This window comes from Aethalodelphis obliquidens, unplaced genomic scaffold, assembly GCF_003676395.1.
Source record: "Aethalodelphis obliquidens isolate GAN/ISIS:26980383/991018 unplaced genomic scaffold, ASM367639v1 scaffold18, whole genome shotgun sequence".
NCBI classification, from domain to species: Eukaryota; Metazoa; Chordata; class Mammalia; order Artiodactyla; family Delphinidae; genus Aethalodelphis; species Aethalodelphis obliquidens.
Window position 1 is genome coordinate 1,011,564 of NW_020837962.1, and position 20,252 is coordinate 1,031,815.

At 48.5% G+C, this 20,252-nt stretch overlaps 1 protein-coding gene across 1 annotated transcript in view; it reads right to left on the reverse strand.

Moving 5' to 3' along the window:
- Positions 1-7,414: 7,414 nt before the first annotated feature.
- Positions 7,415-20,252, reverse strand: part of BMERB1 (bMERB domain containing 1) — a 119,646-nt gene continuing 106,808 nt past the window's right edge. Inside the window, exons 3-6 of the mRNA XM_027117308.1 lie at positions 18,606-18,679; positions 12,743-12,857; positions 11,372-11,454; positions 7,415-8,914 (exon numbers count right to left, since the gene is read on the reverse strand). Of these exons, the coding sequence (XP_026973109.1) occupies positions 8,802-8,914; positions 11,372-11,454; positions 12,743-12,857; positions 18,606-18,679 (385 nt within the window). The 3' untranslated portion in view covers positions 7,415-8,801. The remainder of the gene's footprint in view (positions 8,915-11,371; positions 11,455-12,742; positions 12,858-18,605; positions 18,680-20,252) is intronic.

Consider the following 20,252-nt stretch of genomic DNA (forward strand, 5'->3'; position numbering starts at 1 on the left):
TTCACTACAGTTTCAGCCCTAACCAGTTGATTAGGAATCGTCATCTGCCTGATGGCCCCCTGTCATCCCCTAAAGGAAAGCGACCTTGCCATAATCTCCCTGCTGTTTGGTCTGGGGTAACTTCCTTGTCCTGTTCCCTTCTGCCTATAAAAGTCTCATGTTGTACAGTCCCTCAGAGTGTCTATCTGCTAGTTTAGATGCCACCTGATTCACTGAATAAAGCCAATAAGATCTTTAAAGTTTATTTAGTTGAATTTTTTTTTCTTAAACAAATCCCAATGCAGAGAGTTCTAGTTCCACACGGGGTACGGAGGGGGGCACTGAGAGGTTCCTGCAGCCCAGGAGAGCCCTCTGGGTGGGTGGCTCCCTGCCCACACGCTACCCCCCACTCCTCCTCCAGCTCCCTTCCCTGCCACGTCTTGTTGCTGAGATGTGTCCTCCCTCAGGACAAGTCCCTGTGAAGCAGGAGGAAAGGGGGCAAGGCACAACCTTTATAATAGTGACAGAGCCCAAGGATACGATATAAACTGATTAGAGCCAAATAGGTCCAAGATGGAGGATGAGTCGACTTCCACTAGACATTAAGCCTCCTCGTAACACATCAGCAAGCTAAATGACACACCCACAGTTGCCATAACAGTTCCAAGGCCAGACCATAAAGGTCAAAACGTGGGCGGTGGCCCAATTTCGGGAAATCCCCGCCCCTTCCTGAAATAGCTGGAATACTCCTCCCACTCATTAGCCTATGAAATTACCCGCCTCTATAAAAACTGACAACCCCATACCCTGGTGCCTTTCTCACCTTCTGAGATGGCCCACACTCTGTCTGTGGAGTGTGTTTCTCTCTAAGTAAATCCACTTCTTACCTATCACTTTGTCTCTCAGTGAATTCTTTCTGCCACGAGACACCGGGAATCTGAGCTTCATTAAGTCCTGAGACTGGGTGTGTGACCTCAGTTAAAATATTGTGGGTTCAAGTCCCAATCTGGGTTTTGGCTGGCTTCCAGCCCCGGCCCGTGGGTCCAAGTCCCGATCTGAGTTGCACAGTTTCACCTGCACCCCAGACTCCATTAGCCGCCCCCTCCCATGTTCCCACAGCCTCTGTGCTCACCCCATGCTAGTGTGACAGAGGAAGCCCACAATTCTTCATGACAAACCAAACCTGATGCTGGGGCTTTTCCTGAGAGAGGAACCATGAGGCACGTGTATCTTATCAGGAGAGAAATGAATCATCTTTGTGGGCGGGACATGAGCCTGGAGCTGGCTGGCAGCACAGCTGAGGCTTCTCTGGAAATGCAAAGGGGATGCAAGTTGAGGTCAGTGGCAAAGGCTGGAGGGAGCTGAATTGTTCGAAGAAAGTGAAAGGGAAATTGCTGGTGGAGAGGCCTGGGGATGGGGTGAGCAAGAGGGTGGCCGGTGGCAGAGCTGATGGAAATGGGAATCAAGGAGTCCAGCATCACCGGTTTGTGGGGCTGTGATGCAAACCCCCTCCCACTCCCATAATCCTTCTGGAAGGTCGGGAGACCTTGAGCAGCATGGTTTTGAAACCGAGAAGGACCCTGTGGGGCTTCTGGGCATGGAAGTCTTTCTGTCCCCTGTTTCTTGTTTGTAGGGAATAGACCCCAGCCTCCATGACCTTCCCTGAGTTCCAAAGGGCAGATTCGAACAGTTGCTAATCAAGGGAGGAACAGCCAGGAAACCACCTGAGGCAAGATTAAGGGGACCAGAGAAGCTCATCAAGATTAGGAGACCCACCACCTGAGACAAGATTAAGGGAGTGCCAGCCCTGCACACACCCTAATGTTGTCAGCAACCGCCCCCCCTTGAACTATTGCTATAAAACTCATCAAATCCTCCTGGGTTGAGACACACAATTTTGAGAGGCACGAGCCTGCCGTGTCCCCCTTTTCCTGGCAAAGCAATAAAGCTATTTTTTTCTACTTCACCCAAAACTCTGTCTCCATGATTCGATTTGGCACCAGTGCACAGAGGCTGAGATTTCAGCATCAGTTTCTGGGGCTGAGTTCCACGTGGACTTGGCAGAAGTAGAGGGAGGGGAAGGGTGTGGGGAGGACATGAGGGCTGTAGAGAGTGGATGGGGGTGCAGTCAGGGCCAGGTGTGACTGTGGAACTATATGCCCAGGATGGTGCAGACATTGGGGAAGCACGTGGAACGGGCCTTGGCCAACATTTAGGTTACAGCCGCGTGTTTGTCATATGGCCGCGTGTCCACGGCTCTGCTCACTATTAGCTTCACGAGGGCAGGACCCGGGTTGGGCTTGCTCACCCTGCATCCCCAGCCTCCAGCCCTCCAAGAACCACAGGCAGGTTTGGGCAGCCTTTCTGTGTTTCCAGCTTCCTACATGCAGATGTAGGCAATAATAATCCACTTCGCCCTGTGCCTTGCTCTAACCCCTCCCATGCACTGTCTCATTTACCCCCACCCACCCCCGTGGTTCTCTCCATTTCACAGATCTGGACACCTAGGCCCAGAGAGGTGAAGGAACCCCCCCAGGCTTACACAGGGAGTGGTCGATCTTAACCCCGGCAGGCTGACACCAAGCCGGAGCCCTTCCTCACTTTCTAGCTTCCCTTCCCTGCGGCTAATCCCGCTGGGCAGTTGATGCTGGTCTCCCTCCCTAGAACGTAAGGTACCCGAAGGCAGGACTGTCCCGCTCTGGTTCATCGCTGTGTTCCCTGGTACCTGCCAAGGGAGGCATTCTCGAGACACATGTAGGGAAAAGTGACTGGACATGTGCTCCTCAAACCAGCTTTCCTGAGAGTCTCGCCCTAGCCCCTGATGGCCTCCCAGCTGTCCTGAGTCTTGGCTGGTGGCCTTGGGCACGTTGTAACTGCTTCTCTCAAGCTGCAGATGAGCTGAGTTGTTGAGCCCCTGCAGCCCAGGGCTGTCCAGCCAGCACAGAATGGAAAGGTTCATAAGAGCCTCTGTGGCTGCTGGCATGGCCATGAGTCACCTCTAATTGAGCACAGCTCAACAGGGAGTGGGGTGGTGATGCTGCTGGGATTAGAAATGAGAAATAAACACCTGGCCCTGGCTCTCACCCCAGCTCTCAGACTCGAGTCCTGGTGCTCTACCACTTACATGCTGTGTGACCTTGGGCTAGTCACTTCCCCTCTCTGAGCCTCAGTTCCCCATCTGCCACATAGGAGTGATGAGCCCTCCCTCCAGTGGGATAGAGTGTAAGGGATCACTCCCTGCCAGATGCATCTGGCTCCCACACCAGCGCCTTGCTAAAATTCTCGCAAGCCAATCCTGTTGCAAAGTCCTGTAGGGCCTTTTCATAAAATTCTTATGGGTGCATGACTTCTGGGTCAAGTTGGATGCTGCAGCATACACCCTCCTTGACATCGCCTGGTGTTCCTTCTTCCTTCCCAGCTGCTCCTACTCAGTCTGTTCCCTTAAACGTTGGTGTGATCAAGGGTCTGAAGCTGGAGGAGCAGTGAGGAAGGAGGTGGGAGAGACACGCAGGGGCTAGATTGAGTAAGGCTTTGAAAACCAGGTCCAAGCCCCAAGACTACAAGGATGGAGGAGAAGGTGCAGGAGTTTTAAACTGGGAAGCAACACACCCGGATAGATTTGCACTTTAAGGAGGCCATTTTGGCTTCAAAGTGGTGCACAGGTAGATCAGAGAAAGGCTGGCAGGGAATCTGAGAAGTTCTTGGCACGAGAATAACGTGTGAAGGTCCAGGAGAGGTGCCAACAGAGAGCGTGGCCAGAAGAACCAAAAACCCAAAGAAGCTTTCTGCAGCCCCAGTTCAAAGAGGGATCCAAGCAAGCAGGGGGGATGAGACTGAGACAGAGGGAAGGGGGCATGGCACAACCTTTAAAAGAATGACAGGGCCACTGAGAATACAACATAAACTGGTTAGAACCAATTAGGCCCACGATGGCAGAAGATTTGACTTCCAGTGGACCTTGAGCCACATTGTATGCTCATTACATTAGCGTATGATAAATGATACACCCACAGGCACCATGACAGTTCCAAGGCCAAACATAAAAGGCCAAAAAGTGGGTGGTGGCCCAATTCCTGGAAAACCCTGTCCCTTTCCCCCGAAATCATTGGAATAATCCTCTCACTTATTAGCCTATGAAATTACGCAGCCCACAAAAACTAACCACCCCATATTTTGGGGCCTGTCGCCTTCTGAGGTGGCCCACACTCTGTCTATGGAGTGTGTATCTCCCTAAATAAACCAGCTTTCCCACTTAGTTCTCAGGGCAGAACTACCTGCTTGTATCCCTCCCAGGCATCCTATGTGAATAAATCTACTTCTTGCCTATCACTCTGCCTCTTGCTGAATTCCTTCTGCGCTGAGACATAAAGAACCCGAGCTTCAGTAAGTCCTGACACCAGGTGAGTGATTCTAACTAAAAGACAGTAGGTTTGAGTCCCAGCCCATGGATTCAAGTCCCAATCTGAGTTTTGGCTGGATTCGAATCCCATCTAAGGTGCGATTGGGTTCGTGTCCCAATCTGAGACCAGGTGTGTAGTTTCAGGAGCCTCAAGGGAAGAAGGAATAGAGGGTTGTTTGTTAGTGGGAGGGATTTGCTTAAACACTGATGGGGAGAGGAAGGACAGTTGAGGCTACCGGAGGGGGCCGGGGGTGGGGGAGAATGAATGGCCATCCCACCACTAACTGCCCATGGCACCTTGGACCACTTCCTCATCTACAGAGTGGAAGTAATACAGTAAGAAGATAGGGCTAGGGAGTCCCCAGAGAAAGAGAACCAGGCATGGCTTTCTTGACATAAGAGAACCCATTTTGGCCTAAGCCATTTGGTGATCTAAGCCTGGCCACGATTCTTGCCCTTGAACAGGTCCCAGTCATCAATGATCTTAAGGGGACAAAAGAAGACAGGAACAGAGAAAAGACAGTCAAACAATAGTGCAGTGATAAAGCGGAGTCCTAGTGCCTCCTCAAGGGCTATACATCACAATCTGATACAGTGCTTGAGTTCTGCAGGAACTAAGGACCCCACCCAGGTGGAGGATGGAATGATGAGGTTGACCCTCCTGACTTCAGTCAACTAAGGCTTGGACTCTGTCGACCTTGGGCCCAATTCTATGCTGAATTCTCCTCTGCTCAAGCCCCTTCATGAATATGCATGTACCTTTAGCTTAAAACCTCCCCAATTTTGCTGTTGGGGAGGCACTGCTTTGGGAAAGAACCCTGATATTCCCCTTACTTGCTGCAAGTAATAATAAATCCTTCCTTCTCCTGATCTTTGGCTTGGTTGTGTCTATTGGCTCAACACCCACCAAGAGGCAAACCCAGTTTTTGGGTATCAGTAATAAGATCTGCCTTGTGGGGTTGACATGAAGAACAGAAAAGAAAATGTGCATACATGTTCAGTGCACAGCGATAGGCTTTCAATAAATGTTTCTCCAGTTATCATCATGTTCCCTCCCAACCAACTTCCAAAAGGAGTAAGTCTGGGGGTGTGGGACCCCGAGGCCTGCAAGGTTTCCCAGCTTTGCAGGCAGCCCTGGTGATCTGGGAGCACCTTGAATAATTACTTTCTTCTGCTCTTCTGTGAAAACCTCAATAAATGGTGGTTTATTGGCTTTAAAAAAATCAATAGGAATGGTAGGACCATAAGTTACGATGTTCCCCAGAGCTCAGTGGGTGTACTAGAGGCAGGATTTTTATGAGGGTTTTGATTTTTTTTAGCTTGTTGGAGCAGTGAGTGACTGCTGTCTAATTGGTCTGAGGTCAGGCCTTCCAGACACACGTTTTCCACCAGGAAGGGAGTGTGGCGGGCCCTTTGCAGCCTGAGTTTTTATTGCAAGAGGGGGAAGAATCTGCATAGTCAGGTTAAATAGTGTCACCCTGAAACCGAGCAGGACCCCATGGGGCTCCTGGGCATGGAAGCCTTTCTGTCTCCTGTTTCTTGTTTGTAGGGAATAAACCCCAGCCTCCATGACCTTCCCTGAGTTCCAAAGGGCAGATTTGAACAGTTGCTAATCAGGGAAGGGAGGGGACGCAGAGACAGGGTAGGAGCAGTAAAGAAACAATAGTGCAGCCTTGGGGAAGGGTCCTGGTTCTGCCTCAAGGGATACACATAAAAATATCTTTGAGCTCTTTACAGAACTAAAACCCCCAATAAATGGAAGATGTTGTCATTCTTTATTCCAGAGAAGACCACCTGAGGCCAGATTAAAGGAACCAGAGAAGCTCATCAAGAGATTACCTGAGACCAAATTAAAGGAGTGCAGGCCCTGCACACACCCTAATTTTATCAGCAACCCTACCCTAAACCATTGCTGTAAAACTCCTTACCAAATTCTCCTGGGTTGTGACACAGTTTTTGAGGGCAGGAGCCCACTGCATCCCCCTTTGCCTGGCAAAGCAATAAAGCTATTCTTTTCTACTTTACCTAAAACTCTCTCTCCGAGATTTGATTCAGCACCAGTGCCTAGAGGCTGAGTTTTCAGCACCACTCCTTCCCCCAAATTCATGTCTACTTGCCATCTCAGAATGTGACCTTATTTGCAAATAGGGTCTTTGCAGAAGTTGTTACGGTAAGAATCAAGATCTGTCATCCCAGATTTAGGGTGAGCCCTAAATCCAATGACTGGTGTCCTTATAAAAAGAGAGGACCAGAGACACAGACAGAGGAGACCACGTGAAGATGGAGGTAGAGATTGGTGCAATAACAGATTGCCAGGGGCTGCCAGGAGCTGGAAGAGGCAAGGAAGCATTCTTCCCTAGAGCCTTCAGGGGGAACACTGCCCTGAGGACACTGACTTCTAGCCTCCAGAACTGTGAGAGGATCAATTTCTGTTGTTTAAAGTACACTGGTTGAGGGAATATGTTATGGAAGCCCTAGGAAGCTCATGCAGCCTGGCTTCATGCTTGGTGTAGGGCGGTGCCCTCTGAGGCCAGATGGTGGCCCTGGCAGTGGCCTGAGGGAGCCTCTTCAGCTTCCTAATGGCAGGAAGTGTTGTGTGGGCCAAAGCTTGGACTGAAGCAGAAGCACATCAGTGACAGAGCGGGAGGGGCTGATGGTGCACTGCCCACCAGGAGGGGCCATCAAACTCAGAGGTATTTTGTGTCAACTCCAAAGCTGCTGTGACTAGAGAGACCTTCAGGTTAACTTTTGATTTACAAATTTTTTTTTAAAATGTGACCCATTTAAATTAGAACCTTACTTCTAGGAGTTTGTCTTAAGGAAAAATCAGAAATTCAGATGAAGCTTTGTCCCCCCCAGACGTTTATCCTGACATAGCTTATAATACTGAAAAACCAGAAACAGCTTAATTGTCCAACACTGAGGGACTGGTTAGATAAATTACGGTATATCCACAAGATGGATTACTAGGCAGCCATTGTAAATATTAATGAAGAGTGTTTAATGTTTACAAAGAGCTTTTAATGATGTGGCAGAATGATAGTGATACTATGATAAGTGGAAAAAGAAAACTGTTATAGAATGGTACAATAGGATGCCAATCATGAAAAAAAAAATCATGCAAAAAGACAGAGAGGAAATATGCCAAAATGTCAGAGTGGCTGGAGGAATGATGGGAGTTAAAAAAACAAAAACACTTCTTTATACTTTCTGTACTTTTTAAATGATTAACTATGTACACGGGTTACTTCTATAGTCAAGAAAAAAGTAAAAACTTTAAAAATGCTGTGTACGTGGTTTCCATTTTTATTTTCTCTGATGGATGATTGCACATCAGCAAATCTTGAGTTATGCTAACTACTTAGGCCGGTCACGACACACACACACGTACAGAGAGGTCACATGGGCTGTGCCGGGCTGGCTGTAGCAAATGTACATCAAGTTACACAGGTGGAATTGTTAGGCTGGTTAAAATACACCACCGAATGATGGGACACGGTTGGGTCAGGCCGCCTCTCCTGCCTGCCATTGTTGTTTGCGGAGGTCTGTGTGTTAGGCTGGTGAGTGGCGTCCTGCTGGCACTCCGTCCATCCGGTGGCCCCCGTGGGTGGAGAGTGCCTGGGTCAGCATCTGCTCTGGGTCCCTTCTCATCTGCCCTTGCCTCGTGTTGGAGCTCCCAGCTCTCTGCTACCTCTCCCAAGTACTAGGTGTGCTCCAGCCGGGGCCCCATCCCCACTCTGCTCCACACACCTGGGACAGACGTTGCAAGGGAAGGAAGAGCCAAGATCGAACGGACACACTCCTGATACAAGCCGTGCCCAGACACAGGAGGGGAGGAAGCGGGAGACGTGACCACAACACCACACACAAGCTCAGTCTTTACAGATGGGCCCTCTGTGTCTCTAGACACATGGGCTGTGTGGAGCCCTCCAGGGCACAGCCCCTGGGAGAGGACAGATCGGGGGTGGAGCCGTTTGGGGCAGCCTGACAGCAGAACTAGGAGCATGGATGGGGGATGTGTCCAACATGGTGCCAGACTGTTGAAAAGTCACGACTATACACACCTGGGGATCATGCCCCCTCCCAGTTCATTCCCACAGTGGGTTAGATACAGCTAGAGAGAAGTGGAGATATACTTTTTCGAGGGAGGACCTTTCCTGGTGGTTGGATAAACAGTGAGACAGACTCCTGGGTTCGGCATGCTCTGGGGAGGGCCATGCGACGGTGAGGGACTCCCTATTGCTACACTCTGTACAGGGCGGCCGGGCCCGCCCGCCGCACCCACGGCCCCTGATGGCAGTCATGGGCTTGCCTTCAATCCCTTCCGCCTTGGAGAGCTCTTGGGCCCCGGTGAAATGGGGGCTATGAAGACAAGAGGGTGGGAGGGGGTTCCCTGTGGCCCCGGGGGCACCTCATGTGGGGGCTACATGATATTGCACTGGGTGGCCCCGCAGCAATCCTTGATGAGCGCCAGCCCCGTCTTGGCTACCGTGGGCTTGCTAGGTGGGGGCTCTGCTTTCTTTTCTGCTCGGGAGCCTGCAGCAAGGTAGGAGAGCAGAGGCAGAGAGGGGAAACAGGAGAGAGAGAGAGGTAAGGTGAGGAGAGCCCTGATCATCTGCAGCCCCAGTTCCATCCCAACCCTTGCCAGGCCTTGCTTCAATGTCACAGATCAGGTGGTGTGGAGAGCTGGCATGCATTTTATATGGTCCTGGTGACTGTTCCCACCTCCCTGTGGGTCCACTGGCTTTCAGTCCTTGGCTCACAACTATAGCTTTTAGCCCTTCTCCTATTCTGTTCTCCTCACCATTGTATCTGCCAACCCCAGCAGAGTCTGGCATTCAAGAAGTATTTGGTGAGTGGATGACAGAAATTTTGTTTAAGTCACTTTAATCTGAGGGCTCATATCTTTCAATTCTGGAAAATACACATTATCTCTTCAGATACCCTCACCTGTCATTCTCTGTTCTCTCTCCTTTTGGAATGTCTATTAAATGTAAGTTGGACCTTACTATTCTAACCTCCATGTTTCATAACTTCTTTTTCATATTTCCTATCTCTTTGTCTCTTGGTGCTGCATTCTGGGTAATTTCCTCAGCTCTGTCTTCCAGTTATATGAATCCTCCCTTCAGCTATGTCTCTGTGTTTAACCCACTGAGTTTTTACTTCAGTGACAATAATTTTTTTTAGAAGGCTAATTGTTTGCTAATCTACCTATTCTTTTTTCATAGCATCTTGCTATTTCATTTTGGGTATTATTCCTTCTCATATCTCTTATACTTTAGATAGTCTGTTAGTTCTGGTTCATGGGAGGACAGACATCCTCTTTGTTGCACCTACTGACTCCTCTCATGGTGGTTCAATTCTTCATTGGTTTTAAAATTTTTATTGAGAGATCATCTTCATGGGGGTTGTTTTTAATGTGTGGGCTGTGTATTATGAGAGCTGAAGGGACTCTACTGAGCAATTTTGCATTTGCTTTGCTGGGGTCCCAGAGACTTCACTGGTTTTGGATTAATTTTAATGTTTCAACTTGGGATTCCAGCACCAGATGGGTGGTGTATATTTGGACCCCACACTGGGCCTCTTGCATGTGGTGCAGGCTTGGTGTTTTGATTTCTTGCCAGAATTCTTTTTTCTATCCATAATCTTACATAGAAGGGTTTCCTTGCTCCTTCTCCACAGTGTTCGGTGGAGTTTTTCTAGTTTACCTTTCATGGAAGAGACAGTCCATTGAGGATGCTGGATTTAGACAGGGACCATGTGGCTTATGATTTTAGGGGCCTGCAGAAGGGACCAGGGCCCTTCTCTTTCTTTATTCCTTCACACTGTACTACAGTGTTTTCATGGGATGTTAATGGATGGTCAGGGAAAACTGGGTTTGCTGCTTCAGTTGATAGTGGCAGCTTTTGGGTCGTGTTTTCCTAGCAAGATTTTGTCCCTTTTCTTCTGATAACAGCTCATGTCTCTGTGGCTACAGGAGTGGGCATGTGATACAGATCTAGCCAATCACAACTTCTGAGCCTCTTGGTGAGAGTGATGGGCCTAGGAAGTGGGAACACGATCCAAGAAAGGCCAATCAGAATCTTATATATTTAGACACCAGGAGAGAATCACTGGTGTTGCCTTGCTGCTACTAAGTTATGGTTCTAGAGTTCTGGCCCCAGGGAGAAGGCCTGTGTAGTAGGAGAAAATGAAGCTAACATGCAAAGAGGTGTAAAGATGATAAATAGAAGGAAAGCAAGGGTTCTAACAGTGTCCAGTCCCTGAAGCCCTGGTTCCCATTGCTCTTTTTCCAGCACATCCTCTTTTTTGCTAGGGCCAGTTTGAATTGGGCATCCATTTCTTATAACTCAAAGTGTGGTCTCATTGGGCCAACAAAGAGAAGGTAGTTCCTAGACAGCAGGACCCATTATCACTTTAATATGCTAATGGACATTGGAAGCCTACAAAGAGAGGGTCAAATACACAGCATCTCCCAAACTTATTTCACACAGAACCCTTTTCGCTCTGAGTATCTCGTGAGGCTAATACTCTGAGAAGTAAACTTCTGGCTCCATTCCTCCAGCGACTCCAGCTCCAACAGAGGCCAGAGCTCCATGGCCCTCAGTCCTCACCTTCTTGCCTCAGTGGCCACCCAACTCCTTCAATGAAGTGCACCACACCATATGATTAGAGAGTGACAGCTGCTGCCAGAATTAGCTGCATAGTTTGCAGAACCCAGCGCAAAATGAAAATGCAGGGCCCCCTGTTCGAAAATTCTTAAGAATTCCAAGACAGCAATAGCAGGGCACTAAAGCAAGCATAGTGCCCTTCTAGGCCCTGGGAAACTGCACAGGTTTCTCACCCATGAAGCTGGCCCTGCCTGCTGCCTTCCTGGGCTCAAGTTTGATCTGTAGAAATCATTTTGTTGTGCCCCCCCTCGGCTTCAAGATCTCTTTTAAATTTCCTTTTCTCTTGGATGGGGGGAGGAGAAGGAATAACGTATGCACTCACTGGCTGGAGATTTGGTTACTTTGTCTAGAGGTTTTAACTTGATTCTCAGAAAATCGGCCATTTCCTTGTCTTCTTCTTGCTCCCTGTGTAGACAGATGTGTAAAGACAAGAAGAAAGTACAGTAAGCTAAGAGAGCATCAAGGAACTGATGAAATGAGGCAAGAGTGTGGGATCATGTATCAGACTTTGTAGATGGTGCATGTGTATTGCTGTGTGTTATGTGTGGCGGTGCATGTATGTTGATGTGTGGGTGGTACATGTGTGTTGTGTGTTATATGTGGGTGGTACATGTGTGTTGTGTGTGTGTGGTGTGCATATGTTGTTATGTGTGTATAGTGTGTGTGTGTTTTGTTTGATGAATCTACTCTGAAGCAGAGACACATATCAATGATGGAGTAAATGGCTACTCCCACTAGTGTGAGACCCCAGGGGAGAGGCAGGTATGTTACAGGACCCAGCCTCCCTGATGGAGGTTTAGTGAGCTGGGCAGCCCCTCTCCTGACCCTGCACTTTTATGTTACCCTAGACAAGGTACGAGGCAGGTCTCAGAGGGCAAGTCACCTCAGCTCTTCCAAGGGTCACCAGGAGCAAAGTCAACAATCCAAGCCTGGTTGAGTTGGGCAAGGCGCATCCTAGGGGCCTCAGAGGACTCAGGAGGACACAGAGAATTAAAAGGAAGTTGCCCTCTGGTTTGGAAAAGGCCCTCGGAGCCTCTCCCCTGTGGACAACTCCAAAGGCCTTCCTCCAGCACAAAAACATTCAAGAATCAATATTCACATCTTTCCCGTGCCCTGGCTCCCTGGGGAGCCTTCAGGTGCACCATGGCTCCAGGGCCCATGGTTGTCCAGATCCAGGTGGCAGGTGCATCTGCAAATAGGAGACCCTGAAGGCTAGGAAGGGGCATCAGAGCCATCTAGGAGAGGGAAAGGGAAAGAACAAAGCTGGGAAGTGGGCAGGCAAGGAAGCAAGTTAGTACAGGGGGCAGAGTTTCTGTAGAAACCAATGGAAGTTTCTGGAAAAGTTGCCTTGATGAGCTGGGAGAAAGCTCAGTGAAAAGAATGTGCAGGAAGCTCTGCCGTGTGTTATGTGATGTAATTCCTCCCTGGTTACCTCCTCAAATAACATTCACTTAAGATCCACAGGCCTTTGCAAAACATTTTGGAGCTGGATTTGAGTTTCTCTTGAATGTGAAGTGGGTCCTCAGGCCAGAAGGCCAGGATTCATCTGGATCCAGTGTTTGGGGAGCGTTTGCCCAGGCCATGCCTGTTGCAAAGCTGTGAGTCCTGGGAGCAGGTGACGGGTTTTGGAAGGCAACTGAGTTGTGTTCTAACAGCCCCAGCCCTCTGCTCAGGGGACATACTGCCCACTTACCTTAGCCGCTCAACCTCTGCATCGTCCACCAGGAAGTCTCTCTTCTGCACCAGTTTGTGGATCTTCTGGATTAGCTCGTCCTCTCTCTGCTTCTGCAACTTGGTTTTTTCTTTTTCTGGGAAGAATACAACATTAGCAAAGACAGTTTGAGTGTAGCTGTTGAAAGCAGTTGAGTCCGAGGGGTCAGGGTTGGAATCCTGGCTCTACCATTTAACTTGCTGGATGAACTTGGAGAAGCAACTTGACCTCTTCAAGTTTCTGTTTCCTCCTCTGTAAAATACACAGTGAGGCTTGAATGCGAGACTGTGGTGTTAGTAAATGACTTTGCATAGAGCTGGCCCGTGGTGTGTGCCCGGTAAATGACGCTGCTGCTGCAAGGGGGTCGTGCAGAAGGCCGGGGGCAGGAGGGAATTACTCTATAGCGAGGCTCAACCAATCTGTCAGAAGGAAAGCGCCCACGCTTTCCCATCCTGTTCCAAATACCAAGGGCTAGAGCGCCATAGAGGAAACAAAAGAACGAGGGCTGGACACGAGGACTGAGAAAACTAGGAGGGCAGAAACTTTTTCAGAAGATAAAAATCATGGGGCAGCTTGTCCATCTGCCTGCTGGAACTGGCACTGACCATTTCCTCTAGACCTGGGGGCAGAACCAGAGGCAAGGAGAATATAATATTTGGATTAGAGAGAAAATCGGTTTCTTTCATTAATCAGAAGGGGAGTGAGGAAGTGGAGTGGAATTGCTAGCAGCCCCTGGGTTCCTGCTCATCACTGCGTTGACTATGGCAGCATCATTCCTCTCGAGGTGGGTCCCGAAGTCTGATTCTGCAAGTCACTCGTCGGTACCACAGAGCCTCCCTGCCCTCTGCAGGCGAGTTAACCACAGCGCCCTTGGACTTGGGGAGTGATGTCACCGTTCTCTCCAAGTTACCAGCGACAGCCCTCCAATATTCCCCTGTCCTCCGCCAGGCCCCAGATCTAAGCCAGAGTCACATAGCAACTGGCAGGGCCCCCAGGAACTCACAAACCTCCCTGCCCAAGTTATTCATCCCCGTTTTCTATCTCTTGCCAGTTCAGGCATCCCCCAGCCTCCCCAGATACTCAGCTGCAGCCCTCTGCTCATGCAGCCCCTCCCAGCAACTCACGGGAGAAGCCACCTTCTCAAAGGGGTCTGTGCTAGCTTACAAACCAGTTACTGACCTAAGTCTCCACACCACCAGCCAATGCTGTTCACCTGCTTTTGCGTGTAACATACCCTTTCTGCCAGCATCTCTCACCTGCCTCCAGGTACCACCCGTCTCCAGGTACTACCTACCTACCTTAAGCCCCACCTATCTACCTGCAGGCCCCACCCACCTAGCTGTAGGCATCACCCACTTACCTGCAGGTATCACATACCTGCCTGCAAGCATCACTCACCTGCTTCCAGGCACCACCCATCTATCTAGGGACACACTTTTTTTGGCCATCATCACCCACCTACTTGCCAACTTTATCCCCTGCTGGCATCACACACCTGATTCCTAGCATCTTCACGTGCTTGCCGATGTGACCCTCCAACTTGCTTCTCATCTATCTCCTCCAGCACATCTCCTTAGCCCAGGCCACCATCAGCTCTCCCTGGACCATGCCATGACCTCCTAACTGGTTTCCCTGGCCTGTAGACCCTATCACAACTGTGAGCCCTTGGCATAGAATCAGACAGTCGTGGCTTAATGCCCCAGCTCCTCCCCTTCCTAGCTGTGTGACTCTGGGCACATTCCTCAACCTCTCTGAGCATCCAGTTTCTCAACACAGATAATCATAAAGTTGTTGCAAGTTTTAAGAGAGAGAAATCAAGTAAAACCCTAGGCTCACAGCCTGGTGGATAGTAAGAGTTCATGAACAGTCAGCTGCTACTATTATAGGCTATGATTTTATACAGTCACTGTTGCTTTAATGATTAAGTGCCCTCTAGGTTAAATATTTACCAAACGAGGTACAAAAGAAATAAACACTTATTTAATGAAGGGAAAGCAAGTCGCATAGCGTAAGTGTGCAAAATGTAAGTGCTTAATAAATTGTAGCAATTATCTTTGTATTTGTATTACCGTGAGCTTTACATTTTTATTTAATCTGGTTTCTCAGCCTTGGTGCTATTGATATTTGAGCCTGGATCATTCTCTGTCATGGGGGCTGTCCTGTGCACTGTAGGATGTTGAGCATCATCCCTGGCCTTTACCCACTAGATGCTGGTAGCAGCCCCCTCTCTTAGTTGTGACAACCAAGCCTGTCTCCAGACATGGCCCATGTCTCCTGGGAGGCCCAACTCACCCCTGCTTGAGAACTGCTATTAATTCTTTCCAACAACCCTATGAGGGAGACACTATTTTTATGTCCAAGGGAAGGGTATCATGGCCTCTACAGCCAGGTCTAAGCAACCCCAGCCCTAAGGGGACCGTGGTGGCAGTGAAGGTGAGGTGAGGCATCTTGGCTTGTTCTTGAGAAGCCCTGAAGGCGGGGAGGGCTCCAGGTGTCCTCTCTCATCACAGTCTGGTAAATTATTTTCTGACCCTGGCTGGAGAAACATGATTTTCTTGGCCATTCAGTGTTCTCTTTACTCAATATTTTTATTGATAAATTGCCAGGAGCATCATTTTTTTTCCCCCTAAACTCAGCTAAACCCATCTAGAAACCTGGCACTGGCCCAAGGAATGCACAGAAAGGCTCTTAACAAGGAGTCAGAGGAGAAGGTGGGGAGAGGTGAGCAGGAAAGGCAGGAGAGGAAAGGGAACTTTAATATCTGAATTTCTGCACAGAAGTGATTGGGAAGATGCAGTTTTCCAGCAGAATCAATGGAGCTGCCGTTGAGGACCTGGGCTCTGTTGCTAAGTGGCCCTATGACCTTGTATGTTTCCCAGCAGGACAGTTGATGGCATTTCAGGTAGAACTTGTTCTTCAGGGGGCCTGTCCCCTCCATGCAGGGTTAGCGTTCCTGGCTTCCGCCCATTGAGTGTCAGTACCGATCTCATCTTTTTTTTTTTTTTTTTTTGCAGTATGTGGGCCTCTCGCTGTTGTGGCCTCTCCTGTTGCAGAGCACAGGCTCCGGACACACAGGCTCAGCGGCCATGGCTCACGGGCGCAGCCGCTCCACGGCATGTGGGATCTTCCCGGACCGGGGCACGAACCGGTGTCTCCTACATCGGCAGGCAGACTCTCAACCACTGCGCCACCAGTGAAGCCCCCGACCTCATCTTTATTTAAACTTTTGGTATATATTTTTGCATGAATTTTGGTATTTTAAATATTGCATGAAAATATGATTACTGAATTTTTCATGTTCCAGCTGAGCGCCTTGTTCTCCTACCCTAGTCCCAGTCCTGGTCAGTCATGCAGCCCAGACACTGTGTCAGCCAAAGACCCCCACCCCCAGCCATTTCCCACCCATTTCCTACCCATGCTCTAGAGGCTGCCACGGCCCCCCGTGGAGCCCCTGTGGCCTGAGGAGGCCTTGGCTGGCCTGGTGGCCACACACTCGTGTCTCCTTTCTCAGTGGCACCCAAGTGTCCTGCTGAGCCAACAGTGGGCTCTGGGAATCCTTCCTCTCAAGAGGGAGACGTCAGTCTATGTTGGGCCCATCACTGTCCCCTGGGAAGTTGAAAATTGGGACACAGAGGCCTGAGAGTTGGGCTCTTGTGTGGGAAAATCATGGAAGGGAGATGAGGTTGTAAGCGAGCTGCACCCTGTGGGGCCTTCCTGGGACAGACCCCTCCCCCACATCCTCTGCTGTAGCTCTTCTCTGAAGTCCCTAGATAACAGTATCTGATGCACACTTCCTGAGTTGTTTAACAGATGCTAAAACCCCCACCAAATGGAAGATGTTAACTACTTGATGAGCACATAGCCCCCAGGCCTCCTGGAACCTGAGGATTCATAATGTTAACACACACACACACACACCCGTGTGACACCGCCCTGTTGCCTCACCATCCACCAGTCGGAGAATTGTGCATGAGCTGATCACGTACTCTGGGATGCCTCTCCCTCACCTGGCCTTTAAAAATGCTTTGCTGAAACCCATGGAGGAGTTTGGGCGTTTTGAGCACTAGCTGTCCTGGGCTCCTTGTTTGGCCCTGCTATAAACACTGCACTTTCCTTCACCATGACCCAGTGTCAGTACATTGGCTTTACAGCCTGCGGGCAAGCAGACCCAAGTTGGGTTTGATAAAAAAGTGGCCTTGCTTGGCTCATGTGCTATAGAGAGAGAAAACAGAACATGCTCCAAAATGGAGAGTAAGAGACAGAGAGAGAAAGAGAGAGAGAGAAAGAGAGAGCAAGGGCCAAAGAACATTCCACAGCTTTCCTGTTTTTGGTTCTCGACCTTTGTGAGTTGGGCTGAGCTTCCTGCCTGTTTGAGAGTAAATAGTACGTCCTTGCCACCCCTAATTTCATTTGGAAATACGCTATTTGGGAATAGGGTCTTTGTGGATGCCATCAGTTAAGATGAGGTCATACTCATTGGGTCAGCCCTTAATCCAATGACTGGTGTCCTTATAAGAAGAGGAGATGACACACAGAGAAACACAAAGAGAGGAAGGCCACACAAAGACAGAGGCAGAGACTGGAATAAGGCAGCTACAAGCCAAGGAACAAGGACTGATGGGAACCACCAGAAGCTGGAAGAGGCAAAGAGGGATTCTCTGTTCCAGCCTTTGGAGGGAGCATGGTCCTGCTGACACTTTGATTTTGGACTTTTGGCTTCTCTCAAAGAATAAAGTTCTGTTGTTTTAAGACACTAAGTTTGTGGGAACTTGTCAGGGCAGCCCTAGCAAACTAATACGATAATGCCTGCAGGCTCCAGGAGTCTCGGCAGTCCTTCAGTAACTGCCCCTTTTGTGTTTACATAAGCTTCAATGGGTTTTTGTATCTTTCAACTAAATGATCCCTCAGAGGAGTATAAAATGAGAGACTTGACCCAGTGGCTCTCAGCCCTGACTGCCCATCACAACCGTGTGAGAAGCTTGTAAACATGACCAATGCCAGGGCCCCACGCTAATCAAATGGAAGTTTCTAGTGGGTAGTGTCTGGACTTGGCTATTTCTCCCCCTCCTCATTCTATTTTTTTCTGGCCACATGGCAGGGCTTGCAGCATCTTAGTTCCCTGACCAGGGATTGAACCTGGGGCCATGGCAGTGAAAGCTCTGAGTCCTGACCACTGAGTAGAAATGTGTTCAGTTAATGATAATAATAATAGTAATAATAATAATAGTAATAATAATAATGGCACTTATTTATTATGCACTCACTATAAGATGGGAACTGTGTTAAGTACTTTACATGTGTCACCCCTCGGTCAGTCTCACAACAATCCTTTGAGGTAGATAGCATGATTGTCCCAGTTTACAGACGAAGAAACCGAGTTATAGTGAAGTAACTTGCCCAAGGTCACATCATTAATAAATGACAGATCTAGGTTTGACTCCAAAGTCAGAGCTCGTAACCACCATACTCTACCTGTTCCCAAACAGGATAATAAGAGTAATCATTGCTAATATTTACTGGACTCTTTGGACCAGCTATCAAGCTAAGCACGTGGCTTGTGTTGTTTCATTTATTGCAGTAAGATTTACACCCGATGAATTAGGTACTATTACTATTCCTACCCCATTTTCACAGGAAGAGAAGTTGAGTCTCAGAGAGATAATGTGACTTGCCCAAGGTCAAGGAGGTGGTCAGAATTAGGACTTGAACCCGGGTCTGCCCGATGCAGAGTTTGAACCATGTGATCAGGGAGCAAGCACTGTGTTGCAAGAATGAGGCTGCATTAGGGCCTTCCAGACGGGGGATCTGAGCAGCTGGTTCATGAGGTGGGGTCCCCCATGGTTACCTGGGATGGCGACCAAGTTCTGCAGCTCCTGCTTCAAGTCCATGATGTCGTTGCAGAGCTGGATGTCATCCATCCTGGGGAAAGAGGACAGTGCACAACAGCAGGTTACATCAACAGAACATTCTACACCCTGAGCACCACCCTGGTTTCAACAAAGAGGGCTAATGGGGGAGTTCTGTCCTCTGTAAAGCCCACACATGCTCTTTAGAAGTTTTACACCAAAAGTAAAAACAACAACAACAAACAAACTGCCCTTTATCCCATGACTTAGAAATGATCAATCACAGTTAATAACACCTTGATAGAGTTCCTTCCAGTCTTCCCATGCCTGGCTTTTGTTGGCATATGTGAGAGACTTCATGCTGTGGGTTCAGTGTTTTCCTTTTTCAGCTATGTGAAAAGCTTTTAAACATTACAGAAATTCACCGCATAGACAGAAAATCTCCCTCTATCCTTTAGAGAAAACCACTGTCAGTGGTTTGTCATCTATTCCTCCAGATTGAAAAAAAGGTTTATGCTTATACGACCAAAGATGACACCATCATTCATGCACAAAAAACGTTTTGCAATTTGCTTTTTTTAACTTAATGATATGTCTTGGGCATCTTTCCATGTCAGGATATGCACATCTCATTTTTAATGACTATATAATATTCTATTATATCGATATACAGTGATTTATTTAACCATTCCCCCCATTCATAGGTATTAGACTTATTTCCAGATATATTCTAGGATAGATTCCTAGAAATAAATCAATTTATTTATTTGCTAAGTCAATTCCCAGAAATGCAATTGGAGGATTAAGTGACATGAACATTTTAATAGGAATTTCCAAACTGTCCTTCAGAGGGACCGTGCATGACATTCCCACCAACAGTGTGAAAGGAAGCTCACCCCTATAATCTCAGCAATTGGGTTGCATATACAATTTTGTATTATGTATTTCATGTGTGTGTGTTGCAATATTAACTCATCTTACTGTAAACAACATTTGTAATGGCTGCCTGGAATTTCACCAAGTAGATTTATCAGAGCAGTTTTAATTATGCCCTTTTTTTTTTTTTTCCACACTGCACGGCTGTGGGATCTTAGTTCCCTCACCAGGGATGAAACCCTGGCCCCGGCAGTGAGAGCATCAAGTGCTACTGGACTCCCAGGGAATTCCCTATGCCTTTATCTTGATTACTTAGGTGGGCTTTTTGAGTTGTTTGTTTGTGCTATTTTAGCCGCGTTAGGATGAATATGGATTCACCTTTCCACGAAAGAAAAGGCTTTTCTTTCGTGTTGGATTATTTGGGGTGGGGGCTACTGATTTTCAGAAGTAAAACCACTGAGTACAATGGGTATGACATGTCTATGGCCATTGAGACATATTTCCAAATAGCTTCCCCATGGGGTGTGTGTGTGTCTTCATTCTGCATGTCTTTAATGAGCACTTATTACGTTCACCAATGACATAGGCTCCAGGGATGCACCAGCTCCCCTGCCCTCATGAGCTGAAATTTAATCAGGAGAGACAGAGGGTGAACACAAATACAACAGAACGTCAGATGCTCCGAAGAAGAGTGAAGCAGGTGAGGGGATGGAGTGGACCACTTTGGACACATCAACCTTCTGTCCCAGGAAGAGATGGAGGAAAGCAGG